Here is a 26,746-nt window from a genome sequence, read left to right on the forward strand (position 1 = left end):
TGCAATTTCTCATTGTTTTTCTTTTTCCTTGACTGCAGTAACAAAGAACAACGTCTTTATGCCATCAAGCTTCTGTGAACCCTCTACAGGCAATTCTGACTCGGAACCAGGTGAGCTTCCTTGCTTCTCAGCAGACCCCTGTCAGGCTGTCACCGTCCAAAGTACTCTGATACTTCCGAAGTCAGACCCTGTCTGGGAGAACGGAGGCGGTGACGGTTCTGATCTTACAGCTGTTCTCTTGCTCACTTCATTGCTTGATTTCCTGCTCACTGGAGGTAATTAAAATAACATATGAAAATTCTTAAATGCTTTGAAAGTGGTGGTGGAAGACTGCAGTGTGACTCTGTGCCCACTTCTTAACCTCAAGATAAGACTTAAGGGAAAATTTCATTTATCTACTTTGGATACTGCTTTTCTGATACGAAAAATCTCATCAACCAGAAACTATGGTCGTGATGACGATCGAGCATGACCTGTGAACCCTGTGTTGCCAGCATCGCCTATTTTGTTAATCACCGTTACTGTGCGGTTGTGTTGGTATCGCTGTACGGCACATTGTTATCTTATGCTTAAATGGCATGAGAATTACAGTAAGATGGGGAGGTGCTGAGTTGTCTTATTCTGAGCAAGTCATTATGCCCCTAAAAGGAAGCATTTTATAATTGTAAGTTCTTAGGAACTCACTTTGTAATAGCTGTGGATTTATGAATATAGCTTTTCGAGATTTTGGTATTTTATCTAAAAGCCTTAACTGTAGTGAGTACGAGCAAAGGAATTTCTCTTACCTTCATACTACATGAGCATAAGATAAAAGCTAATGGAATTACAAGAAACTAATATTAAGCAATGAAGTTTAAGTTAATTTATGATAATTGGCAGTTGGGTGCTTGTTAGCAGCTGTCATGTCGAGTTGTACTTGTCAGATTGTCCTGTCCTTAGTTTGAGTCTCACTTAAAACCTCTAAGTCCCTCTATTAAAGCTCTATTATGTCCTTTGCTCAGTTTCTCATGTGAAAATGGTCTTTTTCATGTTTCTCATTAAAAAAAAAAAAGATTTTTTTTTTTTCTGCAACGACTTGTGCTTCTGTGTTTGGGAGGTATATTTAGTGTGATAACCATTGGAAATTCAGTCTTCTTTTGGAAGAAGGGAAGTTGTTCTTTGGAAATCTCCTGATGACTTTGGATATTTATGAAACTCGTGGGTTGTCACAGTGGGGAAAGTATGAGGAATGTTATGACTGAATGTATGCACGTAGTGTGTTACAGCTATGTCCTAGTAATCTTGTATTGTGCTTCTAGAGGAAAAGAGCAGTGGATTCCGGCTGAAGCCACCAATACTTATCCATGGTCAGGCACCTAGTGCAGGTGAGTTTAATGTTCTCTGCAGCAGTACCAAGAAACCGGTTCAAGCATTTTATTTATTTCGGAATCTCCTCAAACTGCTGTTGTAACTGGAAGGTAGCAATACCTGCATTTATACCAAAAAAAAAAAAAAAAAAAAAAATCTGATGTTCTCCAGAGCGGTTATGCCCATATCTGCTGGGTCATGTGTACAGACACATCCAAATTTTGGCTTGGATCAGTCATGCTTTTCTGAAACGTGTCTCCCAGTTGTCTCTGGTTAGTATGCTGTGATTGAATTCTTCTAGTCCTGTGCGACACGGACTCGATTCCTTTGGTAGCAAACCGGAATAAAAGGGATGCTCCAGGAGTGCGCTGACCAAGCTCCAGCCATTCGTGGGCACTGGGTCTGGGGCCAGGCTGGAGCCACATCCGAAATGGTGTTCGCTCCCCACTTCTCCTCTCCCTGGATTTGCCAATAGCAGGGATGTTGGGTCCTTGATCCCACCTGGCTGTACGGTTTGGCTCTTCCCGAGTTTCCTGTGTGCAGTTGTAGCCCCAGCCAGTATGGGAAGGACATTCATATTACAGCTCCTTAGGAGTTGGAGGAAAAAACAAAACTATTTTCGTAATGGAAGTTGCCATTTGTTATGTGTGTATATATATGTATATGGAAATTTTTTATTTTGTTTGCAGGAAGAGAAGTAAATTTAAAAAAAGGAACAAGTTTTTTTGAGCTGATGTAGGAAAGTTTGAACTGAGGGTAGTCGTTATATTTCGGGTGTTGTCATGTCCTTTGAATGTGGGTGGCCTGAAATGGAACTACTTGCAGAATATTCAGCTGAGTTGCTATGAGTAACTTCTGTTGCAGCATTTTATTGGATCAAGAGCTCATCTTTGTTTTGTTCAGTGAAGAAAACTGAACCTTCTGGGATTGATGTAACCTTCTAGAGTTAAGATGCTTTTTTTGTTGTGTTTTTTTTTTATTAGGTTGTTTAAGGTCAGTTGCCTTTTTGAATCAGAGCAGAGCTAAAGAGCTGTCGCGTTGTGTACCTTAACGTAGCAAACCAGAGGCCAGGTTAATTCAAAAAGACCAAAGGTTGTTAAATGAAACAACATATAAGATTATTACATTACCAATACGTTTGACTGTATGAAGAACGGGGGAAAAAAAATTGGTTACCAGTATCTGGAAATTACTTCCTTGGAAGGAGAAAAGCAGGCTTGCAATGTCTAGTTGAATAATATGTTAGTGAATAAATACAATTCCTTGTGTACTGTTAATTTCTCTTACGCTTTGACTTTTATTTCTGAGTCGTTGTCATAAACTCTCCCTTCTATGCTTTATGGATAAGGTAGAGAATATATTTTAAAGTGTCTTTTAAGGCTAGGAAGTTCTCTTCTCTGTTTGGGACTAATCCTGTTTTGAGGCTGAGTGGGAAAGAAGGGGGTGGAAGCTTTTTAAATGTCTGGTTTTCCATTGTATGTTCTGCTGGAAGCAGTTACAGAGACGATTAGATGAAGTTGAATTTTTCAACTTTAAAGCTTTACAGCTCTTGAAAAAACTCTTTACTTGCAGGTCTCCCTAGCCAGAAACCGAAGGAACAGCAGCGAAGTGTGCTACGTCCTGCAGTATTACAGGCACCGCAGCCAAAAGCGTTTTCGCAGATGGGTAAATAATGCTTTTGCTTTCTAGAACACTGCAGAGGGAGGACAAAAATACAAAATCGGTTCAGTTTAGGGGCGTGTTTTTACTCAGCATCCACCTCTGTTTTGCTAGGTTTCTCCTTTCAGAAAAGAAACATCTTAAGTGTTAAGCATAGTTGTGTTACATATGGGATAACACAGTCACACCTTCAGTTTTTGTATGGGGTGCCTGACTGACATTGCCAGGTCTCTGACTGGTGTAGTCCAGGCTTGGGTTTTGGAATAAAAAGGCTCTTGAGGGTGACAGCATTGACCATGGTGTAATAAGGTATTGCTGGAGAGCTGCTCTGCAGAGGGGGAACTGGGAGTCCTGGGGGACAACAGGATGACCATGAGGCAGCGATGGGCCCGTGTGGCCAAGAAGGCCAACAGCATCCTGGGGGGCATCAAGAAGAGCGTGGGCAGCAGGTGGAGGGAGGTCATCCTCCCCCACTGCTCTGCCCTGGGGACGCCACATCTGGAGTGCTGTGTCCAGTTCTGGGCTCCCCGGTTCCAGAAGGACAGGGAACTGCTGGAGAGGGGACAGCAAAGGGCTGCCAAGATGCTGAGGGGACTGGAACACCTCTGTGCTGAGGAAAGGCTGAGACACCTGGGTCTGTTTAGCCTGGAGAAGAGAGGACTGAGAGGGGATCTCATCAATGCTCAGCAATATCTAAAGGGGGGGTGTCAGGAGGATGGGGCCAGGCTCTTCTCAGTGCTGCCCAGCGACAGGACAAGGGGTAACTGGCACAAACTTGACCATGGGAAATTCTGTCTGAACATGAGGAGGAACTTCTTTGCTGTGAGGGTGGCAGAGCCCTGGCACAGGCTGCCCAGAGAGGTGGGGGAGTCTCTGTCTCTGGAGACATTCCAACCCCGCCTGGACGTGTTCCTGTGCCACCTGCTGTGGGTGACCCTGCTGTGGCAGGGGCTTGGACACGATCTCCAGAGGTCCCTTCCAACCCCTGCCATTCTGTGAAAGCAAAAAAAACCCAAATTGTTGAAGGTGTCCATGTTTCTCCTAGTCTTTGATGTTTCGCCAGCCTTTTGTTGTTTGGAATTTCAGTTGAACTGAAACAGAAGTAAATTCAGTTAATGCTGAATCTGGCATAGAACCAAACGTTTCTAGCTTCATTTCTTGGCATGCCTGTTGGCGTAGATTGGACTTTACAGTGGACTTAATATTGGGGTACACATTTCGAGTGGGAGTTCAGTGTGTAAGTAGATAGATGAGTCCAAAGAGGAGCCTTGCTGGCTGTAAGAACAGTATTAGGTTGGAGCAAGGTGGATGCTTGAAATTGTATGCGTTGAAGTCCCTGCCGCGTTTGTGTAGATAAGTGGGCTTTTTGCTGGCTTGGTTTTCTGTGTTTGGAATTTTGATTCTGCTAAGAATTGCTGAATCGTGGTCCTCACGTTTCTTGCAAAGCGCTATGGGAACTTTGTAGTTTACATCAGTGTTTCATGGACTTAAACAAGAAAACAGCCTGCAATTTGCTATAGAAAACTTGCTGCTTTTAGGACAATCTAAATATGTCATTTTTCTCATTCCTTACTGCAGTCCTCAGCAGTGGCACCAATGGTGTAAATATCCCGCCAGATTCTGCAGCCACATCAGAATCACTAAGTAACACAACACTGAAAAGTTCTGACTCTGAAGACAAGGTGAGTTGGAGAAGGATTGGAAGGACGCTCCAAGTGCCAGACTTTACAATAGTATTCTCTGAACAGTCTACTTGTTTAGCGATGTGGGTGCGGTTTCATCAGTGACAGCCCCCGTTTCTGTCCGTGCTATGGCATACACTTTAGGTGTAGTAGTAGATTTTATACGATCCTAATAGTATGTTATATTTATCTTTACTAACTTGAAAACTAGTAAAGATTTTACTGAATCCGCAGTTCAGGATGGCTTTCCATACCTATTTTCCCTCACAAAATACAAAAAAATTGCTCAGTTCTCCTTCCACTCTCATTGATTCCTTTTAGCCCCTCTAGCTTTATTTCTAGTTTTGCTGTAAAATCTTACTGCTGTTTGAATGATGCCGCTCTGACCATGGCCGTTGGATTCCTGTAATTTGGGTGTCTTGGTTAGTGGGCTGATAGTCAGAACACTGCTTTTTCGTCTGATCAGATTGCACGAAGAAATAAATCATCCTTCCTGCAGGTTCATCTTACTCTGTGTGCAGGGGGTGGGTCAGGAGAGTAGGGAATTGTCTTCTGTGGGGGAGGAAAAAAGCTGTCGTCTCCTCCAGGGACTGTGGCCACATCAGTCTGACGTCAGGCCAGAGACTGAGAAGCATTTACTGAATTCCTGTTCCCATCTGAAAAGGCTTTAGTTTTGGGCTGGGCGAACCGAGCAGTTTACATTGCACGTGTTCAGTCTTCCTTCTCAGACTGCCTAGCAAAATGTCATCCCCCGACCATGGCTGATGGCTTTACTGGTGTTGTCTTGATTTCTAACAATGGGATGTGGAATGGTGTTGGGAAACGTGGGGATGGAAAGTGTACAGGTGACTGAAGCAAACGTGTAACATGATGAAGCTTAGGGACGGGAACTGACAGTGAGTAAAAACCCAGAGGCAGCAAATAAATTCCCTACAGGAAATGTTGGCGAGAGAGTGCAGGTAATGAGAGGCTGGAAAGCATCGCTAGAGGAAAAGGCATCCATGTGCACTGAAAGCTGCTTATTTCGTACCTTGAAAGGAAAGTAATGAAATGGTTCCTTCCCTGTTGTGTGCAAAGCGTGTCCAGTCCTTTCCTTCCTGCAGGTATTGTGTTAACCGTTGGCATCTCAAGATGTGTTGACTGAGAGCACGTGGAGGATGTTTGGGGATTTGGAGGGTGCGTGGGTTTTGGGTGGTGTTTGACGTTTGGAGGTTTTCTTGGTAGCTTCATTAGATGGTGGGTTGCTTTCTGCTGCCATGGTGAGCATAGAAGTGGTGGTATTAACAATGTAAAAAGTATTGCAATGGTTTACTCGAAAGTCAAGTCTCGGTTTTGAAATCTGAATATCTAAGTAGAAAGGCTTAAAATGTAAACGGCTTTTTAAGGTTTAGTGAAAGGCCACTGACATAATTAAGTAGCAATAAGTAAATTCATTGCATGGATGAGTATGAAGTCTTCGTGGGATATGCTCGTTGCCTTTGTCTATGTCATTAGGGAGACCCTCTATACATTTTTAACATCCAGAAGTCCGCTTGTGGACTCTTTAATCGAAGTCCAGAAACGCTGACCTGGGAGGAAGTTCTCTGATAGAAGGAAACTCTTAAGTCTAGATGTTAAGGATCGCCAGAAACTAATTATTAAGTGGTATAAAGCTTCATAACTGAATGTTTGCAGTTTTACCAAGGAGTGTCTTGGCATTTGTAGTCAGGATGGACCATCTGCCTGAAGCTTTCTAGCACGCTATAAGTAATTGGAGTTCATACGGTAGTTGTGTTAAATGCTGGAGTGTCTCTGCACAATATTAGATTGCTTGTTAAGAGTGAATGGTTACTTCTGGAGTTAAGTTTCATATTAGTAATTGTACGTGCGGATCCGTGGCATAGATTTGGTGTACCACAGAGAGTACGCTTGTGAGGACGAGTGTGTGGCATTTTGCAGTTATACATGAGCCTGGTCTGCCCTTGTTCGAGCAGATGTAAGTCACGGTCTTATTTTACTGGCAGAAAAAATTCTTCTTTGAGGCCTGTCTTGTGCTTACACAAGGCAGCACAGCGGGAATGTTCTCCGTCTGGTTGTTGTCCTACTCAGAGCATCTCTGTGGCAACCGGTATCTGTTTGGGCTAGGCCTTGTCTCTCTGTCTTGAAAAATCCTGGGAAACTGCAGGAGCCCTAAGCAACATGGTCCTTAGTTGGGTATAAGCTACAGCCTTCCATTCAACCTCTCTTGACTGCTGGGAGAGTCTGGTGGTGGAAAGTCATGGGATGTGCAGGGAAGCTTGATAGACAGCAGGTGGATAGTGATCCTTGTCCACAAGGAGGAGGAGCTGTTAAGGAGGTGCTAGGCTAATGATTTTTCCTTTTGTTCAGCAGAATGCTCCTTTACCCTGTCTGCACCGTTCAGTGGTGGACTCCCAGCAGGCACCACTGGCCTATTTGTGACTACCAGCAGAAAAAAGGATGTCTTTGAAATGCCAGAATTAGAATCTGAAGGCAAATAATACAGATAGGTTATGTAAAGGTTATGTCCCTCAAACATAAAATGCGATTTGCAAAACTCCTTTGGACGCAATCCAGTGCTGTTTTCCCACTGCTGCCCTTTCCCCCGGGCAATGTGTGTGGGAAGTGCCATGGCTGGCAGTCCCTCGCAAGTGCCTGTAGGCAACAACACCCTGCATGAGAAAGTAACAGGAGGAACTGGAGATCTCTGTGCAGTGGCAGTTCTGGAACCTCGTTGGGGTCACTGGTACAGGAGGTTCACTTGGACAATTGGAGTACTGTATTGGATACATACGGGCTTTTTGGAAATCAATCAGGAAGGGCAAGAGCAGCATGTGTTGTGCTATGCTCAAAGAAGCTGCTTGAATGCAGAGGCTTTGGTTTGGGAAAGGTGCTGAGTTGGCAAAGGCTTTACAAGCTGAGATCGGATGACAAGCCAACACGGGGGAGATTAAGATGGACCAATCAAGAGGAGAAAGTAGCTAAAGCCCTTGGAGAACTACAAGCTTCACAATTGCAGACCTTGGTTCTAAAGGGGAACTTTAAGGACTTTTGACACCTTATAAAATGGCAGCATGTCCTGGTAGAAATACTCCTGGAGATTTTAGGAATAAGTTGAGGACAGTATGTCTTGATGCAGGTGCTGGATAAGCTGACCAGGGAGGTACTCAGCTGGACCTGGTATTCACAGCAAAGAACTGGTTACAAACACAGAGGCTGAGAGTAGCTGTGGTTGCAGCAGCTATGAGATAGGGTTCGAGATCCTGAGGGGAGTGGGGAAGATAAGTAGCAGAGTAGAGACTTAAACTTCAGGAGAGAAGCCTTCAGCTTGTTCATTGAGCTTGTTGGTAGGATCCTGAAGAACAGAAGGGCTCAGGAGAGCTCATTATCTTTATGGACAACCACCTCAGAGAATGAGTAATTTGTCCCAATGTGCTGGGAGTTGTGCAAGTGTGTCAGGGTGAACTAGGAGCTCCCTAAATCCAGAGAGAGTGTATGTAAGTTGGGAAAGAAGTCAGGGTACCCGAGAGGTATGCAAAAGGATTGCCAGGGTGTGTGGGGAGAGAACTGGGAAAACCAAAACTTAGTGGGAGTTGGAAATGACTGGGGATGAAAGGGCTGCAAGAAGGGCTTCTACTGGTGCGTTAGCAGCAAAGGCAAGAGGCAGGAAGAATGTGGGCCTGCTGCCAAATGTTGGACGGAACCTAGTGATGAACAACATGAAAAGGTTGAGGGAGTCAGTGTTGCTCCAGTGAAGCAGGTGGTATCCCGTATTCTTCCTATAGTAACTACATAGTTTTCATCAGAATATGCTCAAACTTCCTACTGTTGTTTTGGGGTTTTTTTCTGCTTATGATGCTGGTATTGCTGCTTGGAGCATGCTTTGATGAGGGGCAGCTGCTGTGCGCTGATTAGATGTTAGGCTTTGTGCAGATTGTTGGGTCTTCTGATGTAAATCCAAAGAAAGGGTAAGGAATTAGGAGAGAATAGGGAGGGGGCGATTCCCATGCTGGTTGCAGTCACTTCCCAACACTGCTGTAAGGGTTTGCTGGAGCAAGGCCCTGAGTGTAACGGGATGAGAACTATAGTATGAGGGTAACGGGGGACAGTGTCGGCACAGGTGCTCTGGAAAGCACTGCCACAACAGCTGCCGGGAGAGCTTACAGAGTGGCTAATGGAAAGCGGGGAGCAGAGGTGCAGAGTAGAAGGTGGCCCTTAGCAGGGGAAAAGGTCCGGGAAGCTTGAGGTCCTGTGCAGCAGTGATGTTGGACGCGGGTGGTGGTGCATCCTTTTACTGACTGAGCAATGTGCTAGGCTGCTTTACTAAGACTGCAGCCTTTGGGTTCGGAAAAGTGATTATTTCCTTTTACTTGCCACTGCTGGGTGACATCGGGAGTACTGTGTGTAGTCTGGGGCTCGCCAGTACATGACAGACACTTATGAACCGCCGAGGTGGCTGGTGGCTGGAGCACGATGTCTGATGCGAGAGTGAAAAAGCTGAGTATGTTCTGCGTGGACTATTCTATGACTAGGGGAGAGGGAGTTGGATTTTTCTCTTCTGCCACGTAGTGGTGGGCTGTAGCAAGATAGAATGAGTGTTGGAAGTGCCTACCAAACAAATGAGAGGCTGCAGGTGTGGGGAAGGGGGATTCCAGCTGGGTATTAGGACAGAACTGTCATATTTAGTGCGGTTGAACATTGAACTAGGCACCAAACTGTAAATCTGCCATCCTTGGATTTTTTTGAGACTTGACTGTATGAGGTCTCAGGTAGCCTAGCGTAATTTTGAAGTTGATGCTGCTTTGGAACACAGTTTGGACCAAATAATTGTTAGAGATCCCCTTGAACCTTAACCGTTCTGTGATTCATTAAGATAAATGCTCTAAACAACAACAGAGGATTTGTTTGTAAGTGCAAAATTTGCCTTGTAGCTCTGTAGGTGTTATTGGCTTGTCATTGTAAATGGCTGTGTGAATCATCATGTCGTAAGGTGTGGGTTTTTTTGTTAAAGGAAAATCAATTACCTGGGCTAAAGTTTTCAATTTCTTTTCTTTAGGCAGGAGAATGTCAGAAAAAAGAGTCCAACAACACTTCAGATGATGACAGCTGTGAGAAAGCGGAACTAAATGCACAGCAAGCATTCGTATTTGGGCAAAACTTAAGAGATAGAGTTAAGGTAAACACGTTTGTTATCTTGACTAAGAGCTGATGTATTTAAGGGAGGATAAGAAGCAGTGGAATAGATCGTTTGGCATGAGCATTAAATGCTGTTTATGAAGTACTTTGAAAGCTCTATCAGGGTTAAAACCTCCATGTATATATGCAAAATTAGAAGCTGTGACCACAGTTTGGTTGGCTGTTTAGTAAAACTGGTCTTCCAGACATTTAAAAAATTACTGAATACTGTTTAGTAGCATAAGACGTTTTTTTGAAAAATAAACGCATCTATCTACTGCAGTCATAGGTAAATCTAAAGCTCAGTGCAATGTAATGTTTTCTCTTGCCTTTTGGGTCAGAATTAAGTTGAAATGTGTTCCTAAGATGCTCCCATGCAACTGAGAGTCACAAAAAAGGTGAGAAAAGAAAAACAGGGCAGCCTGTTTTCAAACCTGTGTGTGAAGCAATTGAGTCGGATTGTTAGTACCTCCTGCTGAAGACAGGCTTGCACAGTTTTCCTAGCGTAACAAAAGAAAGTGTAATACTGGGACTTAGGCTTATATTGTTTTATTGTAGAAAGTGTTTTTGGATGGATCTTCGTCTTGGGAAAGAATGAGCTGAAAATTTTGTGGTCAGTAGTTAAAAGTGTCACTACGTACTCCTTCTTTTTATAGCTAGGAGATGAAAGCGATGAAACTGCCGATGTGCAGAATGCTGGCCTTCCTACATCAGACGTACCTTCTGCAACAAATTATTTTCTACAGTACATCAGTTCCAGGTGAGACTACAGGGAAATCTCTGGGACGGTTTTTCTTATTCTGTGTTCAAAACGATTTGTGATTCGGCACTTTACTGGATGCAGGGCTTACACTGGGTCAGTGGGAACGCAGGCTTCTGAGGAAGGAGGTGGCAAACCTGAGATCTGGGGGAATCCTTGGTCATCTGGTCCAGGGAGATGTAGTTGATACCATTTACTTGACCAGGTCCTCACCAAAGCCTCTTCAGAAAACTAACACGCATAAAATGAGAAGAGTCTTCTCATGAACGATTAGAAGGAAACAGTGATGGAATGAATTGGAGCTACCAGTAGAATCCTGTAGAGATTTGTGCTGCACTTGTGGGGTTCAAGATGTTTCATATGATATGGATAAAGGGAAGAATAGTTTAAAAAAAAAAGTTATTTAATTGCAATAATAAGCTTTTCAGAGCAATATGCTAATTCTGTGTATACAGGGATGAACTCTGAACTGACAGCCTTCAGTTACGGCTAAGATATCGATATGGCTCTGAAAATATTAGCTCAGGAGTGGTCAAAAAAATCAAATAGTGTTACAGAATGAGTAGAAAAGAGAAGAGAATTTCTTACAACACAGAGCTGTGAATTCAAGTAACAACTGGAAAAGCAAGCGGGGAAAATGCCACTGAAGGCTGAAGAGTAGAGCCGTATCTCTACTCCTGGAAGAACCTGGACTACAGGTTGTTTGAGGCCATGAAATAATTGTAGGAAAAACACCAGTGTGTGCTTGCCTCATCCTTATATTCTGCATTTTTTAAGACCCAGTTTTTCACCATGGAGTAGGCAGTTTTGCAGTCTTAACCCCTTTTGACATGGGACTCTTCAGCTGATGTGCTGGAGTGGTAGAGAACACCACGGAGCGACTGCGGGTGCCGGGGCGATGCCTTTCCAGAGAAACTGTCAGATTTTCTTAAATCAGACTTGGCAGACAATGACTTCTAATATGTGGGCTTCAAATACTGGAATACTCGTTTATATCTTTCACCTTGTGTGACACGTGTGCCCTATTTCAACTGAGTCTTCACTTTGTGAGAATTTATTCACTGTAGGTCAATTGCCAGAAACCTAGTTTTGGGGTTGACTTTAAAAAACACCCCACCATCTCTAAGTGGAGTTGGCTCTGGTTTTTAGCTGAGATGATATGCCATTATGGCAGTCGACTTGTAAAAGGAAAATTCCTCCCTTTGTGTAACACGCTGCCAGTCCTTTAAAAATTGTAAATATACTAGGCAACATGGCAGATACCAGTAGTTCATACTGAGTTCCCAGTTGGCATTTGGAGCTTGGAACTGTGGTATTTAATTTCCTTCGTAGGCCAAACTTTATTCCCCCGAGGATTTCCTCTGTTCTTTAAATTTCAGAAGTAGCAACTCCCCATGCATGATTTAAAGGTTTGTTTGGTTCCGGTTGAGTGGTGTAGTGACACATGCGCCCCCATTTCACCAAGGCAATGACACGCACGTAGGATTGATTCCAAGCGGTCTGCGTGCCGTGTGTTCACTCAGCAATCGTGTTATGTCTTAGAGGTATGCCTGGAGGGAAGGCAGATGAACAATCATTCATTAAGTTTTTGAGTCCGTAATATTGTCCTTCCTAAACGGGGTTTAAAATCTGTTAATAAAAATGCCACATGGGAGGAGGATGCTTATTCTGTAAGGAGGGGCTGAGATTTGGTGGTGAAACCTCTTGGGGGAGGCCGTAGCACCCCAGCTGCTCTAAGAAAAGGCGTTACTTATCTCTGCTACCTCTGCTTCGGGTATGATATTGCAAGCGTTTACATTTCAATTCTTTCTCTTTTCTGAGAAAAGCGACCTAAAATGTGTAGTGGTTCAAGTTTGTGCGTGTAGAATACTGTTTAAAAAAAAAAGTGTGTTATATGATTAAACAATAAGCCCTGACTTAGCATTCAGCATTGCTTAATGGGCCATTAGATATCTAAAGGGAAGATATTTACAGTGACAAAATCATTTGTCATCATTCTGAGAGAATTCTCATTCTGTAAAACCAGTATGTGCTCTCATATTACGAAGTTGCATTAATTTCTGCTTATGTTTCTGTCTCAGCCCGTGCTTACTTTTTAAAGCCAGTGACAATTGCTTGCTTTTTGAGGAATTTTATCCGTAGAAGACAAACAGATATTTTCCTGACTTAAAAAACCTGGGGTTTTTTTTGTTTGTTTTTCCAGTGTAGAGAACTCTACAAACAGTGCAGATGCATCTAGCAACAAGTTTGTTTTTGGACAGAACATGAGTGAGCGAGTCCTAGTGAGTATCCACCGTGTATGAAATGTTGTAGTTTTGTGAGTAGTGCGTGTTATGGATTCTCGCGCAGGAATTGTGAGAATCTATAATTACACTTGTCACCAGAGCAGGGTTTTCTTTCAGTGATTTCCCTTGTAGGTAACTTATTTGGAGTGCAGCGTCGGGGTTTCATTATGAGCTACTGTCTGCACCAGCCGCGCTCTCTGGGATTCCCCCGCCCGGCTGGGCCGGTGTAAGCACACTGAGAGCCGTCTCTGGGAGCGCATGTGGCTCTCAAGTCCAAGCACTTTCTGCCACAGCTTGCTTCTTTAAATGGCTTCTTCCGTATGAGTATTTGAGGGTGGTTTATGTTTGTTGGCCTCCAAATTGAGGAAAGTTCAATTACGTGACTCCCCCAGTGATGGGACTTCCTCAGCACAGGAAGGACATGGACCTGTTTGGAACGGGCCACAAAGATGGCCCCAGGGCTGGAGCCCCTCTGCTGGGAGGACAGGCTGAGAGAGCTGGGGGGGTTCAGCTGGAGAAGAGAAGGCTCCGGGGAGACCTCCAGGAGCTCCAGGGGCCCCAGGAAAGCTGGGGAGGGGCTCTGGAGCAGGGAGGGGAGCCACGGGACGAGGGGGAAGGGTTTGAAACGGGAAGAGGGGGGATTGAGGTGAGATGTGAGGAAGAAATTGTTTGCTGTGAGGGGGGTGGGCCCCTGGCCCAGGTTGCCCAGAGAAGCTGTGGCTGCCCCATCCCTGGAGGGGTTCAAGGCCAGGTTGGCCGGGGCTTGGAGCAACCTGGGCTGGTGGGAGGTGTCCCTGCCCAGGGCAGGGGGTGGCACTGGGTGGCCTTTAAGGTCCCTTCCCACCCAAACCATTCTATGATTTCAAGTCCAGCAGTAAGGCGGCTGCCTCAATACTGGGGTAAGAATCAGGAAATTCTCTGTTTATTGTGCACCAACCTCAGGTTTAACTTCTAGTGCCTTGCTGTTTCCTACTGTTGTTGTTGCTACACTGGTACAAAAGGGAAGCATTTAATGCCGTGCATTCATACCTGTCTAACCACTGAGCAAGGAGTTCAGCCAGCTATGCCTTGAGTTGAACTGTAGTTGAAATTGTTTTGCTTTGTTGAACATAACTTCAAAATAAGGGTTAAAGTTTAGTTTCAGTTTTAGTTTATGGGAAAATAATTTGAGCTGCTTTTCAGGTCGTGCTCCTTTCAATTCCTTGGCCAGGGTGGTAGGATAGCTTTTACTGGGGAAGCGTGTCATATGCAGGCTCCTTCCTTTGCCGTATGGTTTATAAACACTGGGGCTTCCAGCAGTAATTGGTCACTGGTCTTTTTCTGTAAAATTAGTGTATGTTTTCTCTCTTCTGTTTACCTCCTCCTCTTTTTGTGATAGAGTCCACCAAAATCGAATGAAGGTAGTACAGAGAGTAATAAGGAGAACGCTGCTACAGAGTCTGGGTCCGAATCCTCTTCTCAGGAAGCCACACCAGAGAAAGGTGAAAAACAAAATTTTATTTTAGGAATGGTAGTTAATCCTCATTTAAATGACTGCGGTTTTCAATGTCCTTTTGCTTTATAAAAGCAACACATTTGTTGCCTCTGCTGTCTCCTGTAACCAAAGATACAGGCTAGGGCTGGGAGGTGACGTGCGGGATGCTGTAGATTCTCTTGTCCTTTTGACTTTAATATTAAACACGTATAGGCTACACTGTCTTTTTCAAGGCCGTTCTGTGGCATTGGGTTTATCTTCAGCAGGATGAAAGTGGAGGGAATTAACAGAGCAGGTACTTCGACCTGCAGCGTGTAGAAGAACTGTGGCAAGCTGGTTTTTAACAATTCCGTTATACTTCCAGCCACTGAGTGTCTGAGTCAAATGTATGTTGTATTCAGTGGGCGCACAAAATGCGTTGCTTGAATCGAGAACTGTTTGCTGGGCTCTAGACTTCTGAGACTCTTCAGAATGGCAAGATTTTCAGGAAATTTTGGGAGCTATGGGTTTTCTCCAGCAAACTGCTTACAAGTCAAAATAAAAGTGGGAGGCGACTCGTGCTGTAGGCACAACTGAGTAGCCGGTAGCAGCGTCAGTGCTGCTGGAGCGCCTACACATACCGAGGTGTCCGTGTGTGAGCTGAGGGTTTGAAATACTGTATGCAAGGACAAAATTTTGCCATAATTTACCTCTTCTGTCCCTTGTGTTGTCTTGTGCTTTTAAAACAAGACTTAAAAGACAAGCCTTAACTTCTGCTTTAAATTTGAGTCCTGTTTCTAATGTTCTGTAGATGTCCGTCTCTTGTACTTTATTTTCTTTAAATTCTGGTATACTTCTGAGACCTTTATAAATCTTACCTAATTATATGCTAATCATTCTCAAACTTTTGAAATGTTGTTCAGCTAATAATATTTCAGAATCACTGGCAGAGTCTGCAGCAGCCTATACTAAAGCGACAGCCAGGAAGTGTTTGTTAGCGAAGGTAGAAGTGATCACTGGGGAAGAAGCGGAAAGTAACGTCTTGCAGGTAAGAACTGGCTAACGCAGAGGAGCTGGGAGTTTCTGGGGATTCCCGTGGATGTGAATGCACACCACCTGATTCCCTGCAGCTCGGCCATCCTCTAGATCTCTAACGTACTTTCTTGTCTTAAAATGCAAACTTTGCATATTTATTATGAGATCCGTACTTATTGTTTCTTAATTTCCTTTCTGAATAAATTTTCGTGCTTGGGCCGTCCAGACCAATCTTAAGCATACTTTCCTGAATCAATCACATCAAACCTTCTGTGGCCTACAGAACAATTATTTGAAGAAAATTTAAATGAACTAAACACTTTTAATTTCTTTAATTACTCTACTACTTTTAAATTATTGTATTACTGATTTTTTTTTTTTTAAACTCGGAATGGACTATGATGCCAGCAATCCGGTTTCTTGCGTAGCAGAAACCGTAAAACAGTACTCAGGAATTTGTCTTGAGGTATTTAATTGAATTAGTGATGTTTTAGAAGGACATTCGGTCATGACTTGAAGACTCACGATTTTAATCGCAATGTATTTAACATTGTAGTTATTCATTAACTTAAATACGCTTATTAACTACAGTATGTCCTTAAGAAAAACGTGCAGCGTTAATACAGGAAGAATTTTGCCTTGCTTTCGTTGTGCTGGGTCTTCCCAGTAACAAATGCCACGTTCAGCGGTGCAAAGTGCACCTAAGACTTTAAAAAGAATCGGCTGATTTAAGACTATAGATGACCCAGTCTCTTATCACAATAAGTTTCCTCTCTGGAATTTTGTATCTTAGCTGAAAATGGTTCTTGTTGTTTGACCTTGAACGCAGGTATTTTTCAGGAATATATAGCTTCTGTTAATAAAACCTTACGAAAGCAGTCAGCATGTTTTGAGGAATTTATTGCAAAAGAGAGGACAACTACTTTGGTTTCCACAGCTATAAACGTTTTAAAATTCCAATATGAAATCTGACAATGTTTTTTAACCGGCTGTAGGTGACTGAATCTGAAATACATTATTACTTCAATCAACCACTACGCTATAGAGATGTTTTCTGTTACAGATTCAGTGCAAGCTGTTTGTATTTGACAAAAACTCTCAGTCTTGGGTGGAAAGAGGTCGAGGACTTCTGAGACTCAATGATATGGCCTCAACGGATGATGGAACATTACAGTCTCGGCTGGGTAAGAGGAACCGGGGGAAGTGAGGTACTGGATGACAGTCAGCACTGTTCTCGCAGGATGCTTCATGACACACAGCAGCATCCACTTTGGGTTGTGTCTTAGCTATAGCAACTCAGAAGCAGTTTGGACCTTTTTTTTTTTCTTGCTTCAATTTACAACCATTTCCTCCAAAGGGAGTATCTTTTCATATCCTCCTATTGTAGCAAATGTTCCAGTTACTTTTTTCCCCATAAAAGCAAGCTGTATTTAACAGCTAGAATATTTGACTAGAAATTTATGGTATCGTTCTTCAGATCTGGGCTCTTTGCTTTTTGGGATGGGGTGCTTGTGGTGGGGGAAGGCTCTTTGAATAGTGCGAGGTTGTTCAGAGCGGCAGGAATACGCGTTAGCCTGAGCTTATCAGCTCTGATCCAACCACTGAACTCTGTATTAACATGTAAGACTTTGGACTGAGTATCTTTAGACATGAGTGATAATCTTCAATAGCCTACATTCTTGTGATTAACAGTTGTGACAAGATTCCTTTTTTAGGGGCCTTCCCTTGTTATTCTTTGTAAAGAGACTTAAACTTTCACACAATAAAAAGCCACCTTGGCTGGTTTGAGCTTCCTGTTGTGTCTTTTCCCACCTAACTGATGTCGTATGTTGGCTTTAGTGATGAGGACTCAGGGGAGTCTCAGGTTAATCTTAAATACCAAGCTCTGGGCTCAGATGCAGATCGATAAAGCCAGTGAGAAGAGCATCCGGATCACTGCCATGGATACAGAGGACCAGGGAGTTAAAGTCTTTCTTATATCAGTGAGTATTGGGTTTTGTTTACGTCTTAACCTTCCTACTAAACTTGGTGCTTGCTTGTTGAGGTAACATTCCCATTCTTCTTTGCACCCTACCTCCTTACCACCGCTCGCTACACAAAGACAAGGGGCCTGGCAGCCTCTGCTTGTCTGAAAAGCCTTACTAGTTGTGAAGAAATTCCACGTAAAAGGTCACCCTAGGAAGCCAGATTGTCCCAAGCATTGACCACGGAGTCATGGGATCTGTTCCACACCTACTGAGATTGTAACTGTAGTGTAAGATTAATGCAAATCATTTTTTGCTACCAAGGGAGATAGGCATTTCATAGATTTCTACTGATTTTTAACCAAAATTAGATCTACCAGAACTTGTAGCATGGGAAAGCTGTCGTTGTCTGTGTGGGTGAATGTGTAGGTGCTCACTGGAAGTGAAACTCTAAATATCTGTCAAGAGCATTGTGTCAGTAGTTAAGGGTAACACACTTTAACTTCCATTTTCTTCTAATACAGAGTATTCCAAGTAGTAGTAGGACAGTGAAAGTGATTTCAGTGCTTGCTAAATGGGGAAACAGCAATCCCAATTAGAATTACCAAAACACTCGTGAGATCATGATATGGTCATCAAGAAAGAAAGGTCATTCTCTGATGTGCCAAGAGCACTTACAGATTTAGAGAGGTCTGAACACATTCTTTTGAGTTACACCGATTCTACACAAGGGGCTGCTAAAGAAGTAGGTGTTCTTATGGATCAAAAATGAAGAGAACAGCAGCAAATGGTCAGCTTCCCCTGTGACATTGGTTTGTGGGGCTGGGATCTGGAGGCCCAGAGTGGAACGTAATGATACAGAATATCCATTGGTGAAGAAAAAGCAGTGAAATTTGTGGGTAACTTCTTAGCATTTCCCCAGATTTGAAAAGTTGGAGTTAGTCTGTCATCAGGTTATTCACTACTGATTTTAGTATCAATAAAAAGTATCTAGTGTGGAATAATTTATTCGCTATAGCTCCTTGCAGGGGGATTGTGCAGATACGGAGGCGACAGATTCAAGTGACAGATGGGCAGGATGGAAACAATTTTTTTTAATGAAAGGATCCGAGAAGTGGGTTCGTTACCTTATAGTTAACTTAGGGTAGCGGTAATAGTAGTTAATGTAAGGACTTAACTGCCACAGTGAAGACAGAGCTTCGTTGTACTCGAAGGGAGTTCCCTTGTAAATAATATCCATTAAATATTTAGTTTGATAGGCCTAAAACCTGATTCTTCTGAAGGCATGAAGTCGCCATTAACTTTTGAGAGTAAAAAAGATGCGTTCTTGGACAGGTTATCACAAGTGCTTCCCTCTGAAACAGCTGAACAGTATAAAAGAGAGTTAAAAAAAAAAAATTGGAATAATCACCTGCCTGACTGCATATCCATTCAGTTTTCTCATTATATCTTCTGTTAAAATTTTATGTCAGTGCATCCTGAAACAAGTGACTTTGATTACGATTAACTAATATGTGAAGTTGAGTGATTGACAAGCCTGGAAAAAATCTGTGCAAGACAAACTTTTTAATTCAAGATCTCTTTTAGGTGTCAGGACAGCTGTGTGTGTGGCTCTTGGGTGAAGAAGGGGCTATAAAACCAGCCAGTACTGGTTACGTTAGCCAGAGAAAGCTGGTGCTGAGTGGAGAGGAATATATTCTCACCATCAGAGTGTAGTGTATCTAGCATCTTGCTACGTATGCCGCAGCCCATTCTGACCTAGTTTGAAAAGCCCTAGATGAGAAAACTGAAAAGCAGATGGCGAAATTTGGCCTGACTGTTGTGTATTATTTAAGCAGTGTTTTATTCTGTTGTAACTCCTTGCACCTCTTTCTTGTTTCTGAATATTAAAAAAAAAAACAACGTAGGCAAGCTCTAAAGATACAGGGCAGTTGTATGCTGCGTTACACCATCGGATCTTGGCCTTGCGGAGTAGAGTGGAACAAGAGCAAGAAGTCAAGAATGTAGCACCTGAGCCAGAGGTAACGCAATCAAATGAGGAAGACAGTGATGATGATGTCATTGCACCTTCAGGATCAGTCGGAAGTGGTAAGCAAGAAAGACAATGGCGTTTCCTGTTTTCCGGACGTTTTTCTCTGGGTTCTTTTAGGCAGACTGTCCTCTCTGTAACCGTGTGTTGTAGGTGTACTTCTGGCCTGTGGCTTCTCGCAGGTGTGTGGGGAGTAAGACTCACTGCACGAATTGCCTTTTTGAATGCAACTGTTCCTTGCTGCTTCTCCAAGCTGGAATAAAGGCCCCTGTGCTGCTTGCATCCGAGTTACATGTCACAGTTTAGCAGAAGGTTATGTGTGCTTCAGTTAGGTCTAGCTTTGTTTATGGGATATTTAAGGGGTGGTTGCTAGTTTCATTTTTTGTCTTCGTCACGGCCCAGGCTTGCATGTAAACGGAGATGGCTGTCTTGAGCTCCTTCCAGCAGGCAGGATCCAGGCTGACCCTGGAGTAGAGTGGTGTTTGGAAAGCAGAAGGTTTACAAAGGGGCCTGGAAAGAGTGTAATTAATTTCATTGTACATGAGGAGACCATCGTTTAAAAAAAAAAAAGCACTCGTCTTTGGTTTGAGGAAGGCTTCCTTCTGCACTCCTGATTGAGGAGTCGTCTGTGCTTTGCTTCCCTATGGTTTAGAACATCCCACCTTTGACTGAGACCAGACCTCCGTCCTCATTCACTGCGGGGGGCGGGAAAAGGAATGAATATGAACAAAAGCAGTGGGTGGATCGAAGAGACTGCAAACTGAGACTTTAGGCTGTGGGATGCTGCTGGCGTCCCCAAACCAGATTAGTCAAGAACATAAAATTCTGCAGCGGACAGAACTTAATCTGGAGAAGTAAGATGTAAGGGGAGGGAGAACTCTACAGTTGAAATCCTAAATCTGAGAATTCTCTCGTCTTCTCAGGTAGGATCTCTTATTGTAAGGCAAGAAACAAAAGGTATTTCTTATGACAAAGAACTGCTTTGTTTGTTTCAGGTCCTACTGATGAAGGTGACGGGCAGAATGTTGGCAGCACATAGCAGATGTGAGCCGATGTGCTTGCAAGGCTGCTATGAACACCATCTTGCAGGCATCTCTGGATACCCCAGGCCAGCTATTATTTCAGGCAGTGTTGAAGGCTCCAGGACTTAAGAACCGTGCATCCCTGTTCTGTTTGTTTGGTTTTTTGGTCTGGATCAGTAGATTCCACACAAAAAAAGCAGACTTGGAAACTACCTGAATGTGGTTTGGGACGTGAAAGCTCATCATATTGATGAGCCAAAAAAAAAAAAAAAACCAAACATTTCCCCTCATCCTTGTAATTGAAATGGCACATTACAGCTTGTCACAGCTTTTCATTGGGACCTTTTGACTGTTTCTTCAGTAGTTCATGTCTTGCAGGCCTCCAAGATAGAACTTTCCAACATGGTTCCAACTCGAATTCTGCTTTGGTAACCCCTGCTCCCCCTTACGAGTTCTGCCACCTGCAGGGAAACCGTGTGCTCACCAGTTCCTGCGCTCACCGACTGCCCGTTTGGGTTCGTTCTCTTTTGGGACTGCAGATGGGGCAGATTATGTTTTTACCTTTTAATCCCAACGTAGGTTGTGGACACCGTTGTTCCCTGTCTAGTGGGTTTGTAAACAGAGAGAAACAAAACATTGTGGTTCACCAGAAAAGCTTTTTTTTTTTTTTTTTTAAATGCGATAATAAGAGACTTTAAAGTCCCCAGGATGTTTTGCTAACTTGGTTTCATTCTTCCCATTTCATTATTATTATTTGGGGATTTATATTGTGGTGATACTTTTTTATTTTAGTTTTTCAATAAGATGCTCTTGTGTGTTGAAAAAGTGAAACTATTGTTTTGTACTGTTCTTTTCTGTTACTATTTAAGGGAGAGCTAAGCCACTATATATAATAGATGTTGCATACGATTTTTCTTAGAAAATTATATGTTTTTGTGGCTACAGTAAAGCGTAGGAGGCATACAGGTTACACCTTCAGAAAAGTTGATGAGGAGACAGCTGTTAGCCCTCGGAAGAATAAAACAGGCTCATGTGATGAGCTCGGTCAGCCATTAAAATAAATCTGTATAATAAAGTAGCTCTCAATTTAATGGCTTGATTCAACAAGCCATTTAAGCACTTGCCTGACTTAACTATATGTGAGTAATCTTACTGAAGTCAATGCATTCATGCTTAAAGTTGAGTACATTTTTTTTAAAATACCTTGACGAATTAACGGCCTTAAATAGAAAATTAACTTCTAACCCTTCCTGTCCCCGTTCCGTTTCCTGAAGTCTTGCAGCATGAAGAGAAAGGTGATATTGCCAGCTTTGACCAGTTTGGGCTGAAGGATATTGTATTCTGTTCCACCAAAATAAAAGCAAGAATGTGTTTTCCTGTGTGTAATTCTGAAGTACTCCTACTGTAAACAAAACTTACTTTTTTGCTTTGGATGTTTTCTAATCATCCGGACACTTTTGTGTGAAAGTTGAGTTTTATTTTGTTATTAAAACATATGGTATATTCTTGTCCAGGACAGATGGAATTTGGTAGTCACTAAGAACAGTGACCAGGTCACTTTCCCTATAAATTCCCCAAATTTTGATGTTTCCTTTATAGTTTACTGATAGATGATTTCTCGCTTGCTCTTTCTCCTGTAGGTTAAGGAGACCTAAAACCGCACCATTTAAAAGAAAATTAAAGCAGCATTTAACGTAGCATGAATTGAAAATGAAAACCCACGTTGTAGCACAAAAGCAACTTTGAAATTATTCAAATAGCAAAACAGTCCTTATGTTTAGCAAAACAGTCCTTATGTCCTTAATGCACACTTTTCTTCGGGGGGGGGGTGTGTGTCAAGAACATGTGTAACTTTACCTGTTGTCTGTTGTTAACCATTGTTGGAGACTTAAGCTGTCGGGGTTGCTTTTCTTGATAGGCCCTCGAAGGAACATCTTGGATTACTTTTCTGGGGAGTGGAAAAGGCTAATGATCAGCTGTGCCGCTGCATTTGTGATTTCTCTGGATTGTCTGCTCATGTCTTTTTGCATTTTGGGTTTGGTTTTTTTTTCCCCTCCTTAGAGTTATGGGGTTTTTTTTTTTTTTTTTTTAAACAATCCCAAACCTATTCCCGCACCCCTTCTCCTGCAGCTCGCTGACAGCAGCCCACCTTGTGTCCTGATGCCCAACCGCACAATTGTTTCTGCATCACAAGGTCTGGGGATCTTCTGCGTTTTTCAAATAAGTGATCTGCATTTTGCATCTTGGATCTTTTTACGCTGAGATACTCGGATTTAAAGTACTCTTTTCAAACAGCCTTGCAGTGTAAAGCTGCTTGTTGTCAGCTTAAAGAAATGAATAAGGCGTCTTGGTCAGCAGGGCCTGCTTGTGGAGGAAGAGCAGGATACCAGGAATAGTTTCCTGGTCCCAAACTCCACGGGGTCTGTGCGGTCTCACCGAAAATGAAATTGGTGGTGCGTGAAACTTCAGAAAAATGGAATAAGCATGCTTGCTTTGACGGGGCTTAGTGGTGATACACAATCCCCTAGAGCATTCTAAAAAAAAAAAAAAAAAAAAAATCAATATTCAAAAAAAAAAAAATCAGTAAATAAAAAAAATTATTTACTGATTCAAATTTTGTTTCATCCGGAAGTTTTGCACAGATGTTTATAGGGAAGAGAAAAACATTAGCGTGAACCACTGACGGAATGGGCCATGGGCTGGGTTCGGGTCCTGCCCAACAAGCGAAACCCTTCTTTCGCTCTCTGCTTTAAGCCTGAGTGAACTAGTGACAGGTAAAAGCAGGCCATGCCTATGTATTTTGAAAGATCTATGTAAGACTGTCATATCAAAACACAGGTGGGGACTCTATTAAAACTTTTATCAGAAAACAAGCCCACAGAGCGCCCTGAGCCCGGCGCGGTGCTGGGCAATGGCTGCTCGGAGGGAGGGGGATGATTCTGCCTTCGTACAACAGTCTGCCCCTCGCAGCGCCCTCCTGCTGCGTCTTTGCTCTTAGGTCAGTTGTTAACGTATGGATGTTGTTAGCAATTGCTGTATGTCGTCTTCTGGCTGCTGCTGCTGATGTGGGCACGGCCTTTCAAAAAAAAAAAAAAGATACTGAAGGGTATAAAAGTTGAGCACATCTGATGGGGAAAATGTTGCGAGAATGGTGGTGATACTAAAACCAGAAGTAAACCTCTTACTGTAAAATTAAGATTACACCCCCAGGAAATACAAGCGCTAAGGTAAGAAACTGTGTAGTTACATCATCTTTTGCAGCCTGGTTCCCAGTGCGCGGTGCGCTTACTCCAGAGAAGACAGGGCAGGGAAGGATCTAAATGAACCAGTCCTTGGCAGCCCTCCACTGAAACCGGGCTGGGCGGGTGTCCGAAATGTTAGAAGCCTGCAGGAATAAAACCCCCTGACGTTGTAATGACTCTTCCCCCTGTTCCCAGTCACTGAGGCATCGATTCCGTTGCGCAGGTATCGCTGCCGTTGCGTGACTGTTCCTGACGCGTCCCCTTCTGCAGTTTGACTGGCCTCTTGTTCTCCCAGTGAGTGTAGAAAACGGTTTATTTCCTTTCTAGAAACATGTTACATATTTGAAAATTTACCATGTTTCCCCGTAATCCTCTCTAGTTTTAGGAATTCCAATTATGATAATTGCCATAATTTGTCATGCAAGATTTCATTAAACTGACTTTTCACTGTGCGCTTCTCTCCCCTTGTTCTTTGGTCTTTCTGTGCACTGACTTGCTTAACCTGAATCCTAGAGTCTGTTATGCAGGTAGCAGATAAATTTGGACAGTGCTATAAAGGTATTTTAATTTTCCAGGGTAATTTTCCCCCCCTCCCCCTGTGGAGATTAGCACAGAGCAACAGAGGTGAGCGAGAACTGCTACTCTAGACTCAATGGTACAGGTATCTTGCAAAGAAATGCTCAAAGATAATTTCTGTAAATAAAAGTCTCAGTTAAAGACAGTGTTTGGAATTCCCTTTCAACTACCTCCTTTCAAGGGCTTAAAAATACGAAAGGTGAATTTCTCATCAAGAACGCTGGTAATTCCGGGGGTGGGCAGTGAACGCCTTTCCTGAGGATAGCTGTGGATTCAACGTGGGGGACGTTTCAAATGAGCCATCCCTGGATCAATTCTTTTAGCTTAACTTCAGCTTCTCCCGAAACCTGGGAAAAGCAAAGTAGCAATGTTGTATCTGGTGTCCTCTCCTGTTCAGGAGGGCAGGGGGTATCGGTCAAGCCCTGAGCTGGAGGCCGTCTGCTGCTGGTAACGGTTATCTGAGCAGCCCGCGCAGCGCCTCAGCCTGTGCTAACTGTACACGGGAAATGCCTCTTTACAGCGACCGCTGGAACGTGGCTCGCTCCCCATCGTCCGGTTTGCAGACAAGATACAATTCCTGGTTCCAAATGCGAGCTTTGGAGCAGATGGGAGGTCTAGGGAGTAAGGCCATCCAAAAAGCTCCTGGAAGAGGGGAGGATGGGGAAATGTTCTGAATGTGACTTGCTTGCGGGTGGTTCTGTCCCCGTTTCTAAAATAAAAAAGTTTCAGAGGTAGAAGGACACCAAGTTATTTGCAGCTTGTAGCATGATGGCACGTCACTCCCCACACTGAACAGTTAAGGGAACTAACACCCTCTGCATCAGAGAACTGCTCTGTAGCCATAGTCCACAGTTAATCATAAAATACATGGAGTCAAGTTGTTTTAAGAGTAATGTTGCTCACCTAGATTGATTTATACCTTGCTTTCCCTGGAACTTGCCTGTTTATAGTAAGGTAAGTTACATTGTACTCATCGTACAGCTCTCTAATGAGCACTAATTGCCTAGGCAGTGTCTTACCGCATTCAGAAGCCGGAGGACAGGCTTCTAGAAAAATAAACCGTAGCAGCAGGTGGCCGGTCCCTAGGGGAACTGTGGTCTATAGGTCAGGCAAAGCCAAGAGCTGCACAAAGCCAGGTGCTGTGTTCGTGGCCGCACGTAACAAACCTGCTGCAAACAAGGAGAGAAGGGGGGAAGAGTCTCAGTCCCACCTGGCTCCTCTGTGCTGTGAATCCACTCTATCGTACACGCTCAGGAATGACCTATAAACAACTACCTTTAATAAACTGCCAGTAAGTAGCTGACTGTTGCATTCGGGTTTGCATTTGTAAGAAGAGGCACCTTTTGGGGGCAAAGAGGAAGCAGAACCGTGTCCCTGCTGCTCCTCTGGGACATGAGGAATCATAGAATCTTCATGGTTGCAAAGGACCTTTGAGATCATCGAGTCCAACCAAACCCCCTCCAATCTGTGCCACTAGAGCATGCCCTGAAGTGCCACATCTGGATGTTTCTTAAACACCTCGAGGGATGGTGACTCAACCCCCTCCCTGGGCAGGCTGTTCAGTGCCTGACCACTCTGTCAGTAAAGTCATTCTTCCTGATATCTAATCTAAACCTCCCCTGCCGCAGCTTCAGACCATTTCCTCTGGTCCAGGAAGGACCCCCTGTCGCTAATATACCCCAAGTCCTCTGAGACAGGTGCTGGAGGCAGCGCTGGAGTGAAGCCAGACCCTGCCAGGCCCTGGTGAGCCACCGCTGCAGCTCCTGGCAGCCTCCGGCCCTGGGACGTGTCCCCCTGCCCTCCCCACAGCGTCCTGCTGGGAACCACCAGCCCTGGCCTGGGAGCACTGGGGGGACCAGCAGCAGGCACAGCCCCCGGCTCCAAGCTTGTCTCCCAGAGTAGGGGTGCTGGGGGGGACTCCAGCGTAATTGGGAAAGTATTTAATAAACTTTTCACACAAAGGGGAAAGAGAAGTAGAGGGGTGAGAGAAAGCTTGAGCGAAGTGTCCAACCCATTATGGACTCCTTCCAGCCCACCGCTGGAGTTATTTCAGGGCGGGAGAAACCAGAACTGGGCGAGCTTGGCTTGAAGGGACACCCCTGCAAAAGCACGGGAGTTTTATTAGCGAACAGAGAACAACCGGAAAAATACATACAGACAGCATGGCCTACAGTGTGTCAAAATACCTTCAGTATTTCAGAAAGGAAAAAAAGAGACAAGTATAATAGCGTACAGAGGCTGCTAGAGCATTAGAGTCCTTGAAAAGTCATAAAAAGTAATACAAGTACTATTTTAGCGATAACTACAGCCCCTGCACAAAAAAAAAAAAACCCCAAACACACACACACACACCCCTCAAACCTCGACAAAGCAGCCAGCGCTGAAAAATCAGAGGATCGGAGCCACCAGAACCGTGCGCTGTCGAGGTCTGGCCGCGGAGCTGCGCCCTCCGGCAGCACCCCGAGCGCCGCGGACCGGCCGGGCGCTGCAGGGACGGTCCGGCCGGAGGCACCGGCCCGC

At 43.9% G+C, this 26,746-nt stretch overlaps 1 protein-coding gene and 1 long non-coding RNA gene across 3 annotated transcripts in view; one reads left to right on the forward strand and one right to left on the reverse strand.

Moving 5' to 3' along the window:
* RANBP3 (RAN binding protein 3) overlaps positions 1-21,779 on the forward strand; it is a 52,073-nt gene extending 30,294 nt beyond the window's left edge. For both annotated transcript variants that reach the window (XM_063357996.1, XM_063357997.1), the window contains 13 exons: positions 39-110; positions 1,299-1,364; positions 2,920-3,012; positions 4,585-4,688; positions 9,742-9,861; positions 10,517-10,620; positions 12,824-12,902; positions 14,284-14,386; positions 15,282-15,406; positions 16,457-16,577; positions 17,233-17,375; positions 19,265-19,445; positions 20,382-21,779. In XM_063357996.1, coding sequence (XP_063214066.1) covers positions 39-110; positions 1,299-1,364; positions 2,920-3,012; positions 4,585-4,688; positions 9,742-9,861; positions 10,517-10,620; positions 12,824-12,902; positions 14,284-14,386; positions 15,282-15,406; positions 16,457-16,577; positions 17,233-17,375; positions 19,265-19,445; positions 20,382-20,425 — 1,355 coding nt within the window. In that variant the 3' untranslated portion in view covers positions 20,426-21,779. The remainder of the gene's footprint in view (positions 1-38; positions 111-1,298; positions 1,365-2,919; positions 3,013-4,584; positions 4,689-9,741; positions 9,862-10,516; positions 10,621-12,823; positions 12,903-14,283; positions 14,387-15,281; positions 15,407-16,456; positions 16,578-17,232; positions 17,376-19,264; positions 19,446-20,381) is intronic.
* Positions 21,780-24,122: 2,343 nt separating this feature from the next.
* LOC134526274 (uncharacterized) lies at positions 24,123-26,722 on the reverse strand. The gene is made up of 3 exons (XR_010073928.1): positions 26,588-26,722; positions 25,246-25,395; positions 24,123-24,935 (listed from the first exon to the last, which is right to left on the reverse strand). It is a non-coding gene; the product is annotated as an uncharacterized LOC134526274 (long non-coding RNA).
* Between the last annotated feature and the right edge of the window lie 24 nt (positions 26,723-26,746).

Source organism: Chroicocephalus ridibundus, chromosome 22 (assembly GCF_963924245.1).
Source record: "Chroicocephalus ridibundus chromosome 22, bChrRid1.1, whole genome shotgun sequence".
Lineage (NCBI taxonomy): Eukaryota > Metazoa > Chordata > Aves > Charadriiformes > Laridae > Chroicocephalus > Chroicocephalus ridibundus.